At 30.2% G+C, this 21147-nt stretch overlaps 2 protein-coding genes across 2 annotated transcripts; both read left to right on the top strand.

Annotated features, from left to right (window-relative positions):
- The first annotated feature begins 7079 nt into the window (after positions 1-7079).
- Positions 7080-8503, top strand: LOC113869598 (zinc-finger homeodomain protein 10-like). Its single transcript, XM_027506015.1, has one exon. The coding sequence runs from the start codon at positions 7344-7346 to the stop codon at positions 8220-8222; it is 879 nt and encodes a 292-aa protein (XP_027361816.1). The 5' UTR covers positions 7080-7343; the 3' UTR covers positions 8223-8503.
- Positions 8504-16217: 7714 nt separating this feature from the next.
- On the top strand, positions 16218-21147 carry LOC113868837 (myb-like protein X). Its single transcript, XM_027504772.1, has 5 exons — positions 16218-16565; positions 16658-18522; positions 19243-19656; positions 19948-20159; positions 20725-21147. The coding sequence occupies exons 1-5, from the start codon at positions 16396-16398 to the stop codon at positions 20977-20979; spliced, it is 2916 nt and encodes a 971-aa protein (XP_027360573.1). The 5' UTR covers positions 16218-16395; the 3' UTR covers positions 20980-21147.

Here is a 21147-nt window from a genome sequence, read left to right on the forward strand (position 1 = left end):
GGAATAGTAAAATATCATTCAACATAGAGTCATCCCTCTCATGGATCATCGATGTCATACAGGCTCTAATAGCATACAAGATGCAAACTTAAAAAAGTGTCGCTTCAACATCCTTTGAATGTATGATGCAGCGAACAATGAGTCTAATCAACCCATTAAGATTCTTTGACAGACACTAAGATTCTAGAGGAATGTTCCTTGATTGTGGCAGACAGAAATGAGTAATAAGGATGTGAACAGTATCAGTACAAAAATGATAGCCATTATTCTTTTTTCAGTAAGATATGCTTCCAACGAATCAGAAAACATCAGTCAAAAGCATAACATTGGGATTGAAGCATGATCAGCTCATATCAGATAAAGGTTATCAAGCATGATCTAACTAAAAGTTTTAATATCAGTATTATTTTTCACCTATTCATGCTAAGGCAGAACCTACTTATTCATTTTATTTCCTCCAAATCTTTCGTTTATGTTCACTTCAATTCCATATAGGCGTCTGACTGAAGAACTGTCCTTTACTGTATGATCCAATGCATCATGATATTTTCTTCCTCCTTCCAGTTGGTTGTAAGTTCATTGTAACTGTCTAAATACATTTAATAGGTTGGTAGCTAGGATAATAATGTTATTGACATAATTGTTGGAACCAACCACAGAGGTGGCAACCGTAACATCTGAGTTTGACAAAGAAAATGTTCAAAGTAAACCCAGACAAAGCAAAATGCACAGCTACTTCCGGTTGAGACAGTAAATACATGAATGAAGCCTTGCTCTGGCTAGAGAAATTAGAATTTAGATAGCCTTTCAAATGAGTCACTTGTATGTGTAATGCCATTCTTCCATATACCCAATTTGCCACAGATATCAAACAAAGGCTATCATTCAGAAGTAGCAATATCCATTTCTCCATAATTGCATGTACTACCTCATCAGTAATTGATCTGTAAAGAATCTACCAGTTCACAATTGAATTCACAAGAAGTAGCAATATCCTTTAAACCGCATTTAGTGTACCATCATCAAGCAATGATTATTACCAGCTATAAAACTCAATTTCCAAAACCAAACCATCATTTCTTACAATCTCCAAGGGCATTGAATTTGGGAATATTCAATTTCTCTTCTTGCCTATATTTATTTTATTTTACTCTTGATCAATTCCTCACATTTGGGAATTAATTTTTCTAGAAAAATAATTGAATTAAAAACAACCCCATATCATAGATTTTCATAAAATCGAAACGAATAAAATAAGTTTACAGAGAAGATTCAGAAGAAGACATTACACTAAAAACTGTCAAAATAAAATATAGAAAACCTAGGAGTTAATACGCAGATTCAGATAGCTGTTGGCTAAAGAACCTAGTGCTAACTCAACGTCGTCGTTTTACACTCTGAAATTCAATGGACCAGAGTTGGTCCATTCAACCCATTAATGGATTTGGGCTGGATTTACAGATATTGGATCAGTCACCACCCTCCAATGGATTCAACCCATGCATGGATTTACTCATTTATTTACTACTTACTAATTTCTTTGAAGTTCAGAGATCAGAAGTTTTGAATTCTGAGTTTTAAAATTTTCACATTTCAAAAAAAAAAAATTATGATTACTAATCACGTTATTTTATAAAGCACAATATCAACTAAGGACCTTAAAACAAAAGAAAATTATAGACTCAAAAATCGAAGTCGTTTATCGCATTATAGCTTCATCCACTTTGCAAAATCTTGACAAAAACTTATTTCTTAAAAAAATTTTAAAGTGATGAAGACATAATGTTACTTATTGAAGAGTTCTCCTCAATTTTTTTCATAATTATTTATAGAATTTCGTAAGCAATTTTTCACTTGTTATTTATATAACTGTGCAAAGTAATAGAAGATAAATCTTTTATGTAAATAATCTTTTTGTATAGATTAAGAATATCTCCTAATTAGTAATCAGATATTAATTTTGTCAAAACATAATGATCGTTGAAATAGATTTTAGATCACTTAATATTTTGTATATTAAAAATAAATAACCATATCATTATCAGTACACTTAAAAGATTTAACTATCAAATAAATGAAATTATTGTAGTAGACTTTGTTGATTTTTTTAGGTAACTAGTGTAATTTCATGCCAAAATTACAAATTTAGTGTATATTTTAAAATTATTCATGTAATTAGCATAAATTATATTCTCTAAATATGATTTATTTTATTTATTTAATAAATTAATAAATCATTCATGCAATATACGACTTATATTTTTTTAAAAAAAAATATAAGTTGCATATAACATGTACAATTTATATATTTTAATTAAAATAAACATACGCACAATATTACAGGTATTGCAATTATATAGTAATTCTTATTTGAAGTTAGCCAAATATATAGATTTAAATTATTTGTGCACTTATTATTAGAAAAAAAAATAATCAAAGAGCATGTCAGAGAATTAATTCTTTTTTATTATTAAATATAACAATGGTGTAATTTTATTTACAAATGGCATAATAAAAATTTCTAATACATTATTTGAAATCTTAATGTTACTCTTAACATTAGATATATTTTTAGCAATTTAAGTGAAGAGAAGGGAAATTAAAATATAAATACAACTTATAATGTCTCTCTCTATAATTTTATATTTTTTTACTAACATAAGAAACAATTGATTTATGGCCAAGAAAATAAACAACTAATTTGAAACAGTTATAATATTTTTCAGAACTTAAAATATGTAATTTGAAACAAAATTAATTTTAACATCATATCATTGATATAGAGACTTGTAATATTTATTTTAATAGTTTAATTTTTGTTAAATAAAATTTAAATAATAAAGGCAAACTTAACTCTTGTTGCTTAATTGATACATCCATAATGGGTGAGTTTGGTAGTTAGTAAACTTAAATTGAACGAACAAATGGGAGGGTTCCAATGAATGCTGAAACTTGGAAGAAAGCACTTCTTGTCGGGTAGAGCAGCTTTTATATCTCAAGCATGAATAAGCTCACACCCAAAACATATAGCTTATCTCATAAAATCAAGTAAAAATAATATAAAAAACATTCTTTTATTCCTCATTTTAATTTCAATTTTTTCTTCACTCATAAAACTCATTCTAATTGCTAACAAGTGGATTTTGTTAGCATGACATCACATGCAACACACAGTTTATGAGTTTTGAAAAGAGTTGAGATAAAAATAAATAATCGGTGAGGCAAAGTAATTATATCAACTAGGTAGATGTTTTGATTTTGTTAATAAAAATATCATAATAATAAGAAATTATTTTTTATAATTTAGATAAAAAAAAATAGTAATAGTTATTTTTTTATCAATAAATTAGAAGGAGCTAAACGAAGAACACTAGCATGTATTTTGTCTTCTTTATCATTTTTATTAAAAACAAAAAAATAGGCAAACAATATATTGGTTGTTTCTTATAGAGAGTTTCAGAAGGAGTAACATAAATGAATATGTTCCTTAAGGACTGGCTTCAATTTCCCCCATTTCTGGGGTTAAGAATACTGAAAATCAGAAGAAGAAATAAAATGTTCAAGTTATTAAGCTGTGTATTCTTTAATTCATTAGGTCAAATTATCCATGCCTACAACTTTGTGTCACTCACTTCGCGCATGCTATGTTTGATGATGACATAGATGTCAGAGGACTGCTTCATTCATTGAGGATGGTTTTGACTCTTTCAGCCAACCCAAAACAGAAAAAGCCAAATTTTGTGGCTTCGAGTGCTTTCTCTAGTCTCTACCTCACACCAATACACTCATTTGATTGGTGTTTTAAAAGGTTGCCATTTAGCTATTAGCTATGTTTCTTCTCTATAATCTCAACACATTAATTAGGCACGCCTTAATCTTAACATGTCTTGTCAATGCTGATAAAAATCGGTAACCCATCTTGAATTCCTTGGATTCTAGTGTAGCATGCATGATTTGATTGAGGATTAATTAGGTAGACTCAGGGAGAGAGAATATTATAATTAGCATTTAGCATATGTGACTATGATCACACATTGTGCGTGATTTGATATAGAGTAGTAGCTATAGGCTGTGTGTGTGTGTGTGTGTGTGTGTGTGTGTGTGAGAGAGAGAGAGAGAGAGAGAGAGAGAGAGAGAGAGGATTAATTAGCATGAGTATGATCGATCAAGTCTTGCAATTTGATATTATCAAAGTCACATAATCTTTTTGATTTATATGTATGAATTCTAATAATAGGATAATTAATTATTTGAATAAGGCTTCACAAATTACGTATCAACAGCCTTGCTAGTTGCACATTTTTTAGTCAAAGTTTGATTTGAATTAATGAGCTATTAGTAGATCACTGATCCCTACCACGTAAGGGAAACACGGGTTTGACAACTAAACTGTTGGATTTGAACTTCCATTCTTAATAATAACCACAAATTTAGAATAGTATTAATAATACAAGACTTAGACTTTTGATTTTTCCCACTAAAAATGGGTCTGCGTGACAAAGAGCTTTCGGGTCGTGTAACTATCATTAAAGAAACCAAAGATTCTTAACATTTGATTTTAGGTTGTAAGGCAAATTAAGCCATTAACGTTGATCAAAAGTCGAGCTAACATGATAAAACTGTGAGGTTAATTAGTCATTCAGCGTAGGCCAAGTGTCAATGTCGTGGTCAAATGCTAAATTACTGAAGTTTCTCCCTCTATTCTGTATATTTTATTGTTTTAATTTTTTATATAAATTAAGAAGATTTTTACTGATACAGTGTGTTATATGTTTTAATTAAAATATTTTCGTACATATTTTCAATTAGTTTATTTATTTTTATTGAAAATTTAAGAGTAAATTGATTGTTGATATTAATAGAGAAAAAGTACATAAAAATATTATGTGATTAGTTACATTAAAATTTATTCATAATCATTAATTAAAGTATGGGTGAAAAATTAATTAAATAAGTCTTAAAAAAATCAAAACAATCAATTATTTTTTAAACAAAATTATAAGTTAAAATAACCAAGCATAAGAAATAATTGCAGTATTTAGTGTCAGGTATATTGGGTAAAAGTAATAAATAAGTTAAAATGAAATTTTAAACAAAAGTTGTTAAATTAACTTACTAAAGTAAAACTATTTAATAAAATCAGTTGTTAGATTAGTTCAAAATTTTTAAAAATATAAATAAGTAATTTATATAAATTTTAATTTAATTCTATAGATAAAATATTTTTTTATAATTATATTTTAAATATTGTATTTAATTTCGGGCTCTTTTCATTTTTTTAAAAAGTTAAATATTTTTCAAAAAGAAAACAAATAGTGTAATAACAAATAATAATAAGCAAATGAGGTAAAGGATATATCTTTGAAGACATAAATTTACCGTGTAATGCTTGTTATATTAATAAAAATATAAGTAAAATAAAGGATAATGATGTTTCACTAAATTAATAATGCATGTTTAATAACATAAAAATAATATATTTTTGTTGCTAAAAAGGAAGATAAGCATTTGTTAATTTGTGTATATTTCTTCGTAGAGAAAGTCAAACCAAATTACCAAAACCAAAACTAACTAAGAATATACAGAGTATAGTTATTTGTTGATAAAGCATTTATTTGTTAATTAAATGCTAGCAATGGTTTTCTCCACTGATTATTCCACCATTGATATTTGACTACTTCAAGCATATATAATTAAGATAAAATAGTGAGCGACTCCATGTCTCTTGCTCAAGAAACTCAAACCAACTCCAGTTTTGTCCCATCTCCATGCTCCATGGGTTTATGTGGTTAAGAATGAGGGCATTCGCATTGTGCATGTTAAATAATGCTTCATCATTTTATAAATGATTATCTTTTTCTAGACTAATTAAATCCCATTAATATGTTAAATTATGTAATGTGATATTGTGATAGTGCTAATTTGTCTTTTCAAATTATGTTTAATGCATTCTTTTAATAAAATGTAACTTTACATTCCAGGAGAATTTAATATCTCATCTCTGATAAACTCAATTACAATAACAACTACGTCAAATATTAAATCCATCAACATGCTATAATAAATTATTAAATATGCATATTTATTTAATAATATATTTAAATCATCTTAAAAATGTATAAAGTATTTAAGAATATCGATTTGGGTTAACTTGTTGTAGCCAAGATGCAAACAAGTTTGGTAAACTTTATGTTGGTAATTTATTGGCCCAGCCTCCCAACAGTTCTTGGAGAGTGAGATTGGAAAAGTCTTTTACTGGAAAATTTTCAATTTTAGTATTAAACTGTTCACTGTTTGCGCGCATGAGATACTAATATGAGAGTATTAATTGAAATTTTAAAGTGAAAAACAAAACCAAAATAGAGTTTTACTCAATTTAACTTAAAACCGGTCAACTCACGGACCTAAGAATACTTCAATCGCACTGTTTTAACTATCTAATTCATCTACAAGCCAAATTCGTTGACAAAGTTATATATTACTCAAATTGACCGCACTATCCGTACGGTTAACATGATTTAAACGTATTATAAAAAACAAAAGACAAGTATTAACATACTTCATATAATTAATGATTTAAAAAATACATGTAAAATAATTATTTATTTTAAAATGGTGAAGTGTTGTAGATGTATATTTAGTGTATGTTCTGAAAATAGGATATTGGATTAGCATTGGAAGGGAGTGAAGGAAAAAGTTTTAGGGTGGAAGGGACAGGACACGAAGAATGAAGTGAACTTTTGTCGGAAAGAAAGGAAGGAAGAATAGCATTTGCATTAGGCATTTGCAGAAGTGGGATGAGCTGGCCCAGCATGGTCTCAATTGTGCAATATGCAAAAAACTTGCAAGAAACAGCCACGTATCCTCTTGGAAACTCTGTCCCTTCAACACTGATCAAACAAATTTATTGCACCCAACCAACTCATGTGATTTTTATTAAATTAAACCCAATGTTTAATTACCATAGTTTTATAAAACAATAAGATTTTTATTTGGTACTATCTTAACTTCACTTCAACTTTGCCTTCTCATCGCAAATCATTATTAATGGTTAAAAGCCTTAAAAGGATTTTGGACCTTTTTGGATTGGTGCATCTCTATCCCCTCACACCCCTCCCATTTAAACATAAGATTTTGTCATCACTTCACATTGCAAACCATCATCATCACCGTCCCTCTTCCAAAAAGTCTTTAACCTTTAGATTCGTTTATTTTATTCTTGAGTTCCCACTTTCATAAGGCTACAACAATTCACCCTTTAGAGATAGATTTCTTTAAACATGCCTAAACCCTAATCCCTCTCTTTCTTTCCCTGTTATATCATTCTTAGTAGAGAAACAAACATGGACTTAAGCCCCAGCAACACAAATACTGAGAAAACTCAAACCCCACCACAAGCCCAACCCACCAACAACAAAGACTCAAAGTCTTCATCTTTCACCAACGGTTCCCTCAAGCGCCACCACCTCCACCCCACCACCGTCCCACCTCCACCACAGCCACCGTCCACGGTGGTTTCCTACAAGGAGTGCCTCAAAAACCATGCAGCCAGCTTAGGTGGCCACGCGCTCGATGGGTGCGGTGAATTCATGCCCTCCTCCTCTTCCTCCAACCCCGCAGAACCACGCTCTCTAACGTGCGCCGCGTGTGGCTGTCACCGTAACTTCCACCGCCGTGACACGCAAGAATACTCCAATCCCAACTTCATAAGCTTCTACCACTCACCACCACCACCATCACAACCCCACCATGGCCCAAGTTCGAGCCCAAGCCCAGGCCTGAGCGCAGATCAAAGCCCGAGCCCAATTTCAAGCCCATCCCCGCCACCACTCTCGCACCATTTCCCACCTTCCTTTCACCACCACCAATCATTTGCACCCCACATGCTCTTAGCCCTTGGAAATGATCATCACAGGAGTTTCAATTTCAATTTCAACTCTTCCATGATAGAGAAGAACCTGAGTGGGAAAAAGAGGTATAGAACCAAGTTCACCCAAGAGCAGAAGGACAAGATGCATAGTTTCTCTGAGAAGTTGGGTTGGAGAATGCAGAAAGGGGATGAAGGATTGGTTCAAGAATTCTGCAATGAGATTGGCGTTTCCAGAGTCGTATTCAAGGTTTGGATGCACAACAATAAGAACACTTTCAGGAAAAGATCATCCGAACCAGGTGAAAAGATAAATGCGAGTCGTGGTGATGATAGTAATAATCTTACAACTTAACAATGACATTCACCGAAATTAAGGTAGATTTGTCAACTTTCATGTTTCTGGTAATGGGTCATAATCATTGTTATCCGTTAATAAACTTAGAATTGGGAATGAAGCAAATAGAATTTTGGCTATTATCAGGGTTAATTTTTGTTTATTCCAATCTCAATAATTTTTGGGGTTATTTATTTCAGCTAAGGCTGTAGAAAGATCTTGTTGTTTTAGTTGTTATTAGAATTAAAATTTCATATGATAGTTTACTTTTGTTAATTTATATAAATATAACCTTTGAAGTTAATATCACTTCATAAATGTTTCACCCTCTTCTGGTGAGAGCTCTTATTGCTGTCACGTTTTGCTCTTGATAAGAGCGGGTAGAATTGAAGTAATTCATTTACTATTGTTAAAAGTATGCACCTTCCAAATGCCCATGCTTGTTTGTCCATGACACTAACTTGGTCAATCTTGCAATCTGTAATGCTATCAGTGGTTTTGTCCTTATTCATTAATGGGGCACTCCTACTCTTGCAGGGTTATCCCGTTGGAGATAATGTTTTTTTAATACCTTTTGATGAAAACATTGCATTGCATGATGCAAGCCTCTAAAATTTAATCTTTCTCTTGTAATTTATCATGCATACTCGGATGAATTTCTGATACAGATAAGTGGTACTAGGCTTGTTTTCTTTGAGGGAGGGAGAAAGAAAAACTATAATGCTAAAGGGTCTTCTGAGCTGTGAGTATTTAAAAAAATTAAGAATAATATAAAAAGGAAAGATATTATGTAGATATGAGTATTAATATGTTTAGAGTAAAAAGAAACAAGGAAGATCTGTTTGGGAACTAGAACTCACATTGAAAATGACACTTGTCTATTCTCGTGTTTATAAAGAATTATTTAATTAGCATAGTCTTTAGTGCATCTGTGCTTAGAAGGCAAGCAGGATGGTTAGGTGATTAATCATAAACTGGTAATCTTTAATGGAGGCTGTGCCTTAGACTAACGTGTCACCTTTCCGTATTGGCCTTCGTCAATGAAACGGCGACTTTTGTTTTATACTGCTAATCATTTCGCTCCTGTCAGCAAAGCCACTTAAAGATTTGTCATTCATTAATAACTATTCACTTTTTTTAATACATTATATAAACACTGTTAAATTCAAAAATAAATATACATTATATACTTATTTTTAAAAATATTTACTTAATAATTAAAACTCACATTTTATATATAAAAGTAAATTCATGAATTAAATAGTTAGTTTGATTCACTTTAAATGTGTATAATTGTCTTTTTACATTGCCATGCCATTTCTTTTTCTTTTTTTTGTCTTGTTTATTAATTTTTTTATAATTAATTTTAAAAATATAAAAAACTATTTTTTATTAAATATAATATAACCTTTCTATGAGGATGTTTAAAATTTGAATTCTTTTAAAAATATAGAAAATATAAAATTAATCATGAGTAATAAATTGAATGTGTCTTTTATATCTTGCATTTTAATATATCTTGCATTTTTTTTTCTTTTCTCATTGTTTTTTGTCTAGACTATTTTCAGTTGGAAGGGGCATTTTTTTTTTAAATATTTATTCAGTTCATGTGTTGAATGAACTAAGCCCAATTCAACGACAGAATAGCCCAAACGAAATGAGTGGATGATATGATAAAAAAAGAGAATGAGTGGACATTACCAAAAATAAGATGAAATAAGTGGTGGATATGTAGATGCTCGAATATCCTTGAATTTAAGTGTGCTAGCTGCTACTTCTTTGAATTTGTATATTAGAATAAGAAATATGTTATATTTTCTTAAAAGACTATCTTTATAGCTATTTCAATTGCTTAAAAATTTAAATCATTTTTAGAGAAGGGGTGGTCTACAGTAATTCTAAGTTGTATTTTAATTCTATTTAAAAATCTCTTATCAATGATAGTTATGAATGAGGTTATGTTAAATTGAGTAACAAATGTGAATAAATATACAAGTGACATTAAAGTTGATGACAATGAAGGTAGTAAGATGAGGGAATAATAATAATAATTAGTAGCAGTGATAAAAGTAGTAATAATAACAATAATAAGCAATGATAGTAATGCAGGTAAACTTATAATCATTTATAAAATAATTAACAAAATCTCAAACAAATTTTGTAATACAAGATAATATCATTAGGGTCGATCTCTTATGGAACTCAATGCATTCAATTGAATCAAGGGTGTGGTAAAGTAAATTTAAAAAGGAGTTAGTGTGCTGTTAAAACATGACTAAAATTTAAAAGAGAATCAATTCATGTTGCACAAATAAATTACCTTCGCCTTTGCAGAGATGCATTTTTTTTTTCCTGTGAAGACTTTCTTCTACAATTTCTTTGATCATGCTATGCTACCTATGTTGGAACTATCATCGTTGGTGAACCTACAAACGATTTGCATAATCCTTCAAATCTACTACGTGGATTCCAAAACTTCTTGAAGTGATGGAACTCAAACCCAAAAGGATGAATTTGAGACCACCCACCCACCAGCCCTGTTGAACATTTTAAAAATGGGCCCTAAAATTTATCTTGATGGGCTTCATAAATTATTCTAAGATTGTTTTGCAATTTTAAACTCTTTAAAAAAATAATTATAATTAAAAACATAAAAAAAGCATGTCACATAATTCTTTAATGACATAATATTTTAATCAAAAGTTAATAAAAAATGTACTTTTACTTTTTCATTACTCATTTATTCACTTTAAAAGTTAAATACATATTAACTAATCCACCGACCTGTGACAAATTTTCACTGAGAACAATACACTACATCGTTTCCCTCGAGGTGTTGGTATCTGGGTCCACTCTATCTTTCTATGCCATGTGCAATGATCCCAAATTCGATATGCATGTCCACTCGAACTTAAACACCTCTAATTCAGCTAAAATAGTACAGAATTTGAGCCCACCTTACACATGGTATTGCAAGTTTATCTGATGAATCAGTGTCGTGATCCAATCTATACCTCAAATCCAAAGCCATGCTGCTTGTTGCTCAATGCCATGCTCATGAAATTTAGTCCATCTATCCCCGAACATGTGTCCTTCCTCTCATTATTCTTCATCTCTGGTTGGTGCCATTGCATTCTATAGTACAATTTTCCATTCTCTCTCTCTTTAAGATTTCATTTAATCACTAGATTCCTATGTATAATTGGTGCGGTTTGGAAGACTACATTTTCACTGTTCACTCCACAACATCATTCATGCAAGGAAGAGCACTGAACAAACTCTCCCAGATTATTCCTTCAACTCTTGCTGCTAACCCATATATAGGTAACCTTAAATTATTCCAGTTTTTACTTTTCCATGAGTTTTAGTCCATTACCTTTTTATATATAACTAGATATTTAATTATTCATCTCTTTTAACAAATTTTATGTGGGGAAAGGGAGATTTTATTTTTGTATGAGATTCAATAATCATTATCTTATGATTCAAATAGTGTGAATAGTGTGCAATGCTAATACGTAGTACAAATTGATTGGCATGAAGATGAGGAGGACATCATTGTTGTGGCCCGGTCTCATGAAGCAATGATGCAGAGTTTGTTTCTTGGGGAACAAACTGGAACTTTTTGGAATTGAAATACGAGAGAAAGTAAGAATAAAACCACATAAAATGAAATCATTAAACTTGTTTCAAATTTTTATTTATATAAGAATGCAATTTATCTTATTTCCAACATCAAACTGATACGGAATAAAACCATTTGTTTTATAAGTTAATAAAACAATTATACTACCAAACAAAAAGTATATAAAAAATAATTTATACACATTGCATTTAATTTTACAAAAATATTATTATTTAACGACTTTTTGTCGTATAAGACAATGAAAAAAATTACAGAATTCAGGGATATTAATTTGGTTTAAATATTGTGGATTCCGTTTGAAGGGATTTTTAATTGCAAGTTATAAACTTTTAAAAATCAAAATTAAGTTTTAATTTTATAATTTGATTTTTATTCTTATGATAGTTTTTAAATTTTAAATGCAAAACATATAATCACTCATTACACACTTACATTTATTTGTTAAAAAAATAATATAACAAAGTAATAATAATGATAATAGCCGTGAATGATGAGAAATATAGCAATAAATTATTAAAATAATGACAATTATAATTCTAACAATCATAATGAAAATAATAATAATAATGATAATAGTGAATTAATTATAAAATTTTATTAAACTCAACCTTTAAGACGAAAGATAAACAGTTGATAATAGTAAAATTTTATTAAAAAATATTTATTATATTTTTATAATTTTAATATAATATTTATATATTTTTTTTATAAATTTTTTTTTATTTATAAATACTTAAATTCAATCTTAAAAGTCGAAGTTAACAAAATATTTAATTATAATAGTAATATCAACAACAATAATTATCTTAATAATAATAACAATAATAGTAAGTGGTTAAAAACTAACTTAAAATAAATAATACAAGTAATTATAATTATCACAACAATATTTATGATATTTATAACATAATAATGATAACGACAATAGTGAGAATAATAACATAGATAACGATAATACGATAGATAATAGTAATAATTATTATTGAAATGACAATAATTAAGAAAGTGATGTTAAAAAAAAAATATTAATTATTATTATTATAGTTATAATAATTAATGATAATAACTATATTATTAACTATAATAATAATAATAATAATACCAAGCAGTAAAAACAATACAAGGATGATAATAAACTGATGAGGTTTAAAATAATGACACACTTGAGTTTGATCTAGATAGGTAAACGTTAATTCTTCAAATTTTATTTTTTTATGCTATCAGAGGGATGCGAATATATAAACTGTAAAGACAACTTTACTGTGAAGTATATAATAATTATATTACAATTATATCTATTAAATAATAACTTTAATACTTATTCTAAGAGCTTGTGAGTTTAGTTAGTCCATATATAATTGGTCTTAAATAAGTTTCTGAATTTAAATTTTGTATAAAAAATTATTAAAAATATTAATCATACCATATATTAGATTTTTTTTTTGTTTAGAATATTAAAAAAAAACAAGAAACTCGTTCCATACTTAATAATAATTAGAAAACATAACCCATCTTTGAATTAAATATTTTATATTATCGTTTCAAATTTTGAAGATATTTTCCTTTTAGCAAACTATTTAAACAAGAATGTTTGTGGGCACGTGTCCTCAACTCTCAATTTATCCAAATTTTATTAAAAAAATGAAATATTTTATTTTTCTGTCCATTTTCATATATTTTTAAATAAAATCTTGAACTTAATTAAAGTTGATTAATGTACTGTTTCTAGTCAATTGTTGCGTCTATATCACGCAATTTTTCTTATCTATCCAAAATACCTTGTATTAAATAGTGGGGGTTGGGGGTGAAGCATAATCTATTTTTACTCGTACACTTATGCAATTATTTAAATTTCTATACAATTAAAAATTATAATGTTTCTTAAATGTAAAAATTACCTTCTAAAATTAGTTGGTTTTTAGTAAACTTTATAGTTTATGATAAAATCACCGAAGAAAAAAACCTCTAACTTATGGAAAATGCTTGAAAGCAGGACAAAGAATTCGTGTGGTAAATGTTGTAAATTCTGATTGATTAATAGGTTTTATTTATTTATTTATTTGACCAATGAAACCCATTTTCAAAACTTTAGTTAAAATACCCTCAATGCACACTCAAAATTTTAGAACACGTTATAAATATAAAAATCATTTGCTATAGGTTATTTTATCTTTATATAAAAAATAAAAATTACAATGGGAGTTTACTCCTTTATTTTTCTTTACACGTGGTAAGATCTAATGAATTGAATTGCCATGGTCTTGCTTTAGATGTCAAGGCATTCCTTAAGAGTTTGAAGTATCTTTTTCTTTCCAATTTAAAGCTGTAGAAGAACATGGGAAAAGAAAAAGAAGAAAAAGTCATCTAATTGCAACCTAATTTTCCTTTTTAAAGTGTATTGCCAAACCATATCGTTGCATGGAAATGCAACTAAAGCTCTTCCATTATTGACTCTCTGTCTCGTGAGTCATGAACGTCCCCAAAACACGTTGAAATCTTAGTTAATTAGGCCATGGTTTATTAGTTGAGTCGGCAACATTACTCCTATAGTTTTGGTACCTTCAAATCAAAGAACAATGTTTCCACAATGATTTTTTAAAACAAAATGAGATTATTGAACAAAATTATATTACATCAATTGAAAAAAACATGTTAGTAGTATTCATTTTCACTTATATTTTGATATTTTCCTCTGCTGGCATAATAGGCATGCTTACCACTAACCCATGTTTTTCATAACCAAAATGATTGCTAAGGCATTAATGTGTTTTGATGCACTGAAATTGACATGCACCATCTGCCAAAAAACACCGTCCAAACAGAAGGAGATGACGGAAGACGGCATGCACTGAATATGAATTATGCTATAAATTGACTACTAAACCTAAAACAATTCCAAGTGGCTCCATTTCGATCACCACGTTCACATCCAAAAGAATCTATTATTAAGAACCCATCGTTTAAAGGTTTCCTTTGCGATCAAAACATTAGAATAAGAGATAATGTTTTTAATGTTGTTTTCTAATTAAAATCAAAATTTCATTTCAAAATCTTTTTAATTACCAAATAATATATGTTATATTGCAACTAAATTTTATTAAAAGAAATATATCCTAGTTGAAATGTATATTGTATGCTGGTGGTAGAGGCTTTTCTGAGAGTTATCTTGTGCCATTTTCCTTCGTGACGCCACAAACAACTATTATTAACCAGTGCAGTGTCACATCCAAAACGAATTCAATAGCCCTTTGCATGTAGTTAATTATAAGAAATTGATAAAGATGTAATTGCCCAAAATTAACGATAAGGCACTGATTTTTCCCTTTTGTAAATGAGAAAAAGTATTGCATTTATACGTCTAAAATTATACAAATAACCTTAATATGTCGTATTTTTCTTAAGTCCGGTAACTTGATTTATAAAAAAAAACAAAACAACAATCTCATCTTTGTTAACGAAGATTTATCTAACCTTTTCTATTTGTAGACACATTGCTAAACTACAAATCTTCACTCTACTGATCATGAGTATAGTATAATTGTTGTCGTGTATGTTTTACCCTTAACAAAATCACACATTGACATAAATAAATATATTATTTAGACATGCATTTTGGATTCATTTATCAACTTTTTTTATTCAATGAAAAAATTTAGAATTTCACGTTTCATTTAGATAAATCTATTTTCCAAGAGTGCTCATATTGATATAAGATCTTTCTTCTTACACTAATTCATCGTTCATATTTATTTTCCTCCTAGCAGGTGGGGTTGGTTTCTAGAACACAAATCAGTGCTAATGGGAGCTAATTTTGTACCAAGATCTAAAATTAAAAATAAAATAAAAACCATGATTCTTCTTATCCCTACCAACCCAAAGAAGAGAAACTTTCATTGTTGCCAAGCATTCAAGACATTGACCCACTGAATCCAAACACCACCCATAAATTCCAAGTTAAGTGAACAAATAAGGTACAAAATTTCCTTAAAGGCAATCACAGTCCACTTCAACTCTCTCAAACGTGTCAAGCAGAATACCACGTGCTACCACAAAAAAATATACATAAACAAACGCAACTCTGTTAAGGAAACTACTTAACTGTCAGTGCTACTATAACCAAACCTACTAAATGATACTTTTAATGTGCTTAAAAATATATAATAAAAAATTATTAAAATTTACTATAAAATAAATTTTTATTATATGTCCCTATACTTTTGCTAGAAAAAAGATTAAAATAAAATATGCATTTGCTGTCTAAAACTGGCACGTTGTTTTCTTTCCTTGTATAGATGTGCACAATCTTCTCCCACAATCTCGCTCCTCTGGTCCAAAAATAAATGATCATGCCCAGATCTTGTTCTGCCACTGATTTCGCTGTCTGCAAGTGGCAAGAGTCCACTTTCCAACAATGAATGTTTGAAATGGAGAATTGAGAAATTTCCATGACCCAAGTCTCCTTCACCTTGTGACTTGGTTTGGAATTTCGTGGACATAAAAACAAAACCTTTCATTTCCCAAGGTTGATTTGATGATTTGGATTGGATGGGTACCAAGAGCTTCTTTATGCTTAAAACCCACGTTGCTTCCATAAACATACGGGAGGTGAATGATTTTGTTTATGAGAACATGTTGGGGGCTTTTGGTTCTCTGAGAGGTTTCATCTCTAACTATGTGCTCTTTGCGTTTGGATTGGTGCTTAGATACATCTTCAGGTTTGGTTAAATTTTGTTGCTATTTTCAAGTGTTTATGTGATGAGTGAGTGGAAAGTGAGTAATGCTTTTTTTTTTTCTTGTTTGATTCCAGGTTACTTCATTTAGGAGATGAAAAGGGGAAGGTCATTGTTCCGCCTCTTCCACAAGCTGATGGAGCCAAAAGGAACCATTTTTGTGATTCTGAGATTGATGGGTTCCGAGAGGAGTTGGCTAATTTTCTGTTTTGGAGTGAAGATGAAGGAAGTGAAGAGATAGAAGGGGAAACAGAGTGCTTTGTTTTTTCCATGGAGACTGTTTCTGAAGAAAGTGAGAAAAGAGAAGAAGAAAATGGCTGCTCTGTTTTAATGGAGGCCTACTTTGATGTTGCAGAAGGTAGTATGGAAACAGAAGTGAAAGCAGAGAGCTCTGTTTCAAAGGAGATTGATTTTGACATTCGTGATGATTTTATGGATAGAGGACCAGAAGAAGATGGATCTGTTGCTATTGAAAGTGACTCTGCTAACTCTATTCTTCACGAAGATAGTGTGGAAAATGGAGGTGAAACAAAGGGTCTTGTTTTCATGGAGACTGATTCTGGTGTTCATGAAGATGGTAAAAAAGTGGATGAAGATGAAACAAAGAGCTCTACTTTCATGGAAAATGGCTCTGATCTTTATAATGATAGTATGAAAAGAAAAGAAGAAGAAGAAACAAAAGAAGCTGTTTCGATGGAGGTTGGTTCTAATGTAGATAAAGATGTTAAGAAAATTGATGAAAATGAAACAGAGATCTCTGTTTTAATGGAGAATATTTCTGGTGTAAATGACAGTGGTGTGAAAATTGAAGAAGATGAAACAGAGAGCTCTGTTTTGGAGGATGACGAGTCTAAATTTGATGCCGATAATATGAAGAAAGAAGAACAAGAAGAAGAAACAGTAACAACCACAAGCAAGTGTGAGTACTTGTCAGGAAACGATATAAGAGGGTTTATGGAAGAACCAACAACATTAAGGTTCAGTTTTCGAGAATTTTACATGGGTTCAGAAGTTTCAACCGTTTCTGACAATGCATATGCCAACACAGAAATTATTGCCGACAAGGTATTTTCAGAGTTTGGTTCAGAGAAAGATCCTGGAGCTCAAGAAGAAAGAGAGGAATCTGTTCAAGAGGTTTCAATTTCACCCCTCTCTACCAATGTTCCACTTTGCTTTGAGAGTGATGTGTTTGGTGGAACGGATTCATCTGATGAAGATTTTTTTCTTTACAATGAAAACTCACTCACATCTGATTCAGAATCAGAGTCATCTAGCTCAAGTGGTCTAATCTGGGGCAATTGTAACAGAATTGATGATTCAATTGATTATCAGTTTCTGGGTGGTAAAAATTGTGGTGAAGGTTTTGAACCTGAGATTCTGAAGCTGATGATGAGAGAGGAAAGAAAAGAAGATGTGGAGAAGAAACAAGGTTCATGTGATAGAAAAGTTACTGAATTTAAAGTTCATGATATTTTTTCTGAATCTGAAGATGAGTATGTAGAAATGGAACCTTGCATGAAGGGTTTAAAGTCCTTGAATGCACATGGTTTTGGTTGTAAAGAATCTGTCAAAGATATAAAAGAAGGTCCACAAAATGAAGAAAATAGGTGGGAAGATGAATTGAGTGAATCAGAATCTGATGAGGATGACTTTGAATGGGAGCATGATGATTTAGTGGAACAGCTGAAATTGGAATTAAGAAATTCAAGGCAAGGAGGACTGGCCACAATTTTAGAAGAGAAGGAGGAGGAAGAGGAAGAGGAAGAGGAGATGGAGGAGGTAAGAGTGTCTCCAAGAGTGGTTGAAGATCTAAAGCCACTGAAAATTGAAGAGAAGCTTGAACACAGGGATCAAATTGATGAAATTGAGAAAGTTTACAAGAGCTATGCAGAGAAAATGCGGAAACTTGATATCTTGAATTACCAGACCATGCATGCTTTAGGTGAGAACTTTGTTAACTTCATTTCTATGTTTATACTTTTGCAGTGGAACATTTTTAGAATTCAGATTTGCACAATTTCATTGTTTTTGGTAAACTTCAGCATGTTGCTTAAAGATCAAAACATGAAGTCTTGAGTCTTCAATCTTTACCATATTGATCCCATATGCTTAATTAGAAGTTCTATTTTTGACACTTCCAAAACTGCAGATTGAAATTTGTTCTGGTCTAGTTTCATAATTTTTTTTATGAACTTTTGTCACATTCGATTAGATTGATGATCAATTTTTAAGAACACTCTTGGATACAATCATGAAATGGTGGGCCATTACATATCTTACACCCATCATATTTTGCTAATTATGTGTACATAAAGTTATTCATATCTTTCTCATTTTCCAATAATAAAGCCAAAGTTTGTGACTCGTCTGCATCATAAATTTCGATTCCATTCTCTAGCAATCTTTTTCCTACTTTTCATGGGTGTACTTTATACATCATAAGCACCATTAAAATATAAGTGATTGATTCTCCTTGTTCTACTGTACAAATCATTAAAAAAAATTGAAGGAACCTTAAATATTACTTTTAGAGCTTTGACTATGTTTGGTTTAGTGGTTTCTATTATTATACTTTAAGCAAAGAAAACTTATTTATTTAGTAATAATCATGCTTTCTCTTTGTTTATGACTAACTCATCCATTTTGTCATCATCAATTGCAGGTCTTCTTCAACTAAAAGACCCTCTCAAATTAACTTCAATACCAAAATCCACAATCCCAGGTTCAAAGCCAGCAATCTCTCAGAATTTGTGGCCACGCAAAGCATCAAAGAACACATCTGATCCACTTATGAAGATTGTTCATGAACTGCAAAGAGATTTGGAATTAGTATATGTTGGGCAGGTTTGCCTCTCTTGGGAAATCCTGTGTTGGCAACACAAGAAAGCCCTTGAGTTACAACAACATGATTCACAAGGGTCTCATAGGTATAATCATGTAGCTGGTGAGTTTCAACTTTTTCAAGTCCTAGTTCAAAGGTTCATAGAGAATGAGCCATTTCAAGGGCCTAGAATTCAGAACTATGTCAAGAACCGTTGTGTGATTCGCAACTTGCTTCAAGTTCCAGCCATTAAAGGTAAATAAAATGAACCATAATTCAGTTCTTTAATAATATAATTATGTATACTTATACGATCAGCTCAATTAATAGATAGATAAGTTCTTTGAGTATATTGATTATAAAAAATATTTATTTTAGTAATATACTTATCTTTAAAGAAATTAGTCTCTAATAATTAACTAAAATTTCTTTTAGTGTGTATAAAAAAATATTACATATATATTGAAGTCAATTTATTTTTTTACCCTCCCTTCACATAAGTTTGGGTTCCTTATGCTGATTATTTTTGTCATGATTGCTTTGCAGATGATAGTAAAGGGGATGAGGAAGAGGATGATATTGGAAGTGGAAGGTTAGCAGAGATCATCAAGGAATCGATGAGGGTGTTCTGGGAATTTCTTCGAGCAGATAAAGATTATGGGAATGTGATTTTTAAAGTTTCTCAACAAAACAGAACTAATCTTAAAGATCCTGCAATTTCAGGTCTTCTAGTGGGCATTCGAACACAACTACATAAGGTATGCTTTTTGACACCACCATTTAGTTGTGAAATTATAAAATTATTATGTTAATCTCTTAAATTATTAAACGACGAGTTTGTTTAAATTCTTAACGTTGCAAAATAATAATTATTTTATTTCTTAAAATTACCAAAATTAAAATTAAAATGAATTGTATATAACAATTTCAAAATTTTAAAATGATATTTTCTGTAATTTTAGAGAGTAAATTAATTTTAGAAATTAATTTAATATATTGTTTGTTATTTTAGTCTTTTACTTAAGCCTTAAGAAAATGTGACCAAAACTATGGTTGGAATGTGATTTTCAGTCTTGAGGAAAAGTGCATAAATTGGGTTTCCTTATTGAATCAAACAAGCTGTTAGTATATATATATATATATATATTAAGAACTAACATGAATGACTTTTTTTTTTCCAAAAATCAAAGATTAAAATAACTGTTTTAGTAAAACGAGGACTAAAATAATTGGTATGGAGTAAGTAAAGGGACGATTTGTTTATTATTTTTTGTTGAAACTTGATGAATTCGGTTGCTTACAATCTTGAGTTGCATGTTGAAGAAGGAGAGAAGGCTGAAGGACATAGTGAGAAGTGGAAATTGCATAGTAAAGAAGTTCCAAAAGCACCATGAAGATCAACTTGATCATGAACAATTGGTTGCTCAGGTTGGGTTGAGATTGATTTCAAGGGTCGTAAACATGTCCAAGTTGAGAAAAGAAGAGCTAATATGGTGTAATGAAAAGTTACATCGAATCAAATTTTTGAGCAGGAAGATTGTTCAAGTGGAACCATCCTTCATGCTTTTTCCATGTTGACTCAAGTCAATTCTTCTCAAATGTAGAGGAAGAAATATGCTAGAGGAATAGATATAGATACTTTTTCACAGAAATCATATCATAGCTTACATAGAAATTAGACACATATCACAAAATTCTCAGTGTAAATATGTATGCTATATATAAGCTTCGTGTTTATTCATCATC

The sequence above is a fragment of the Abrus precatorius genome, unplaced genomic scaffold (assembly GCF_003935025.1).
Source record: "Abrus precatorius isolate BTA unplaced genomic scaffold, Abrus_2018 Scaffold6, whole genome shotgun sequence".
In the NCBI taxonomy this organism is placed as follows: domain Eukaryota; kingdom Viridiplantae; phylum Streptophyta; class Magnoliopsida; order Fabales; family Fabaceae; genus Abrus; species Abrus precatorius.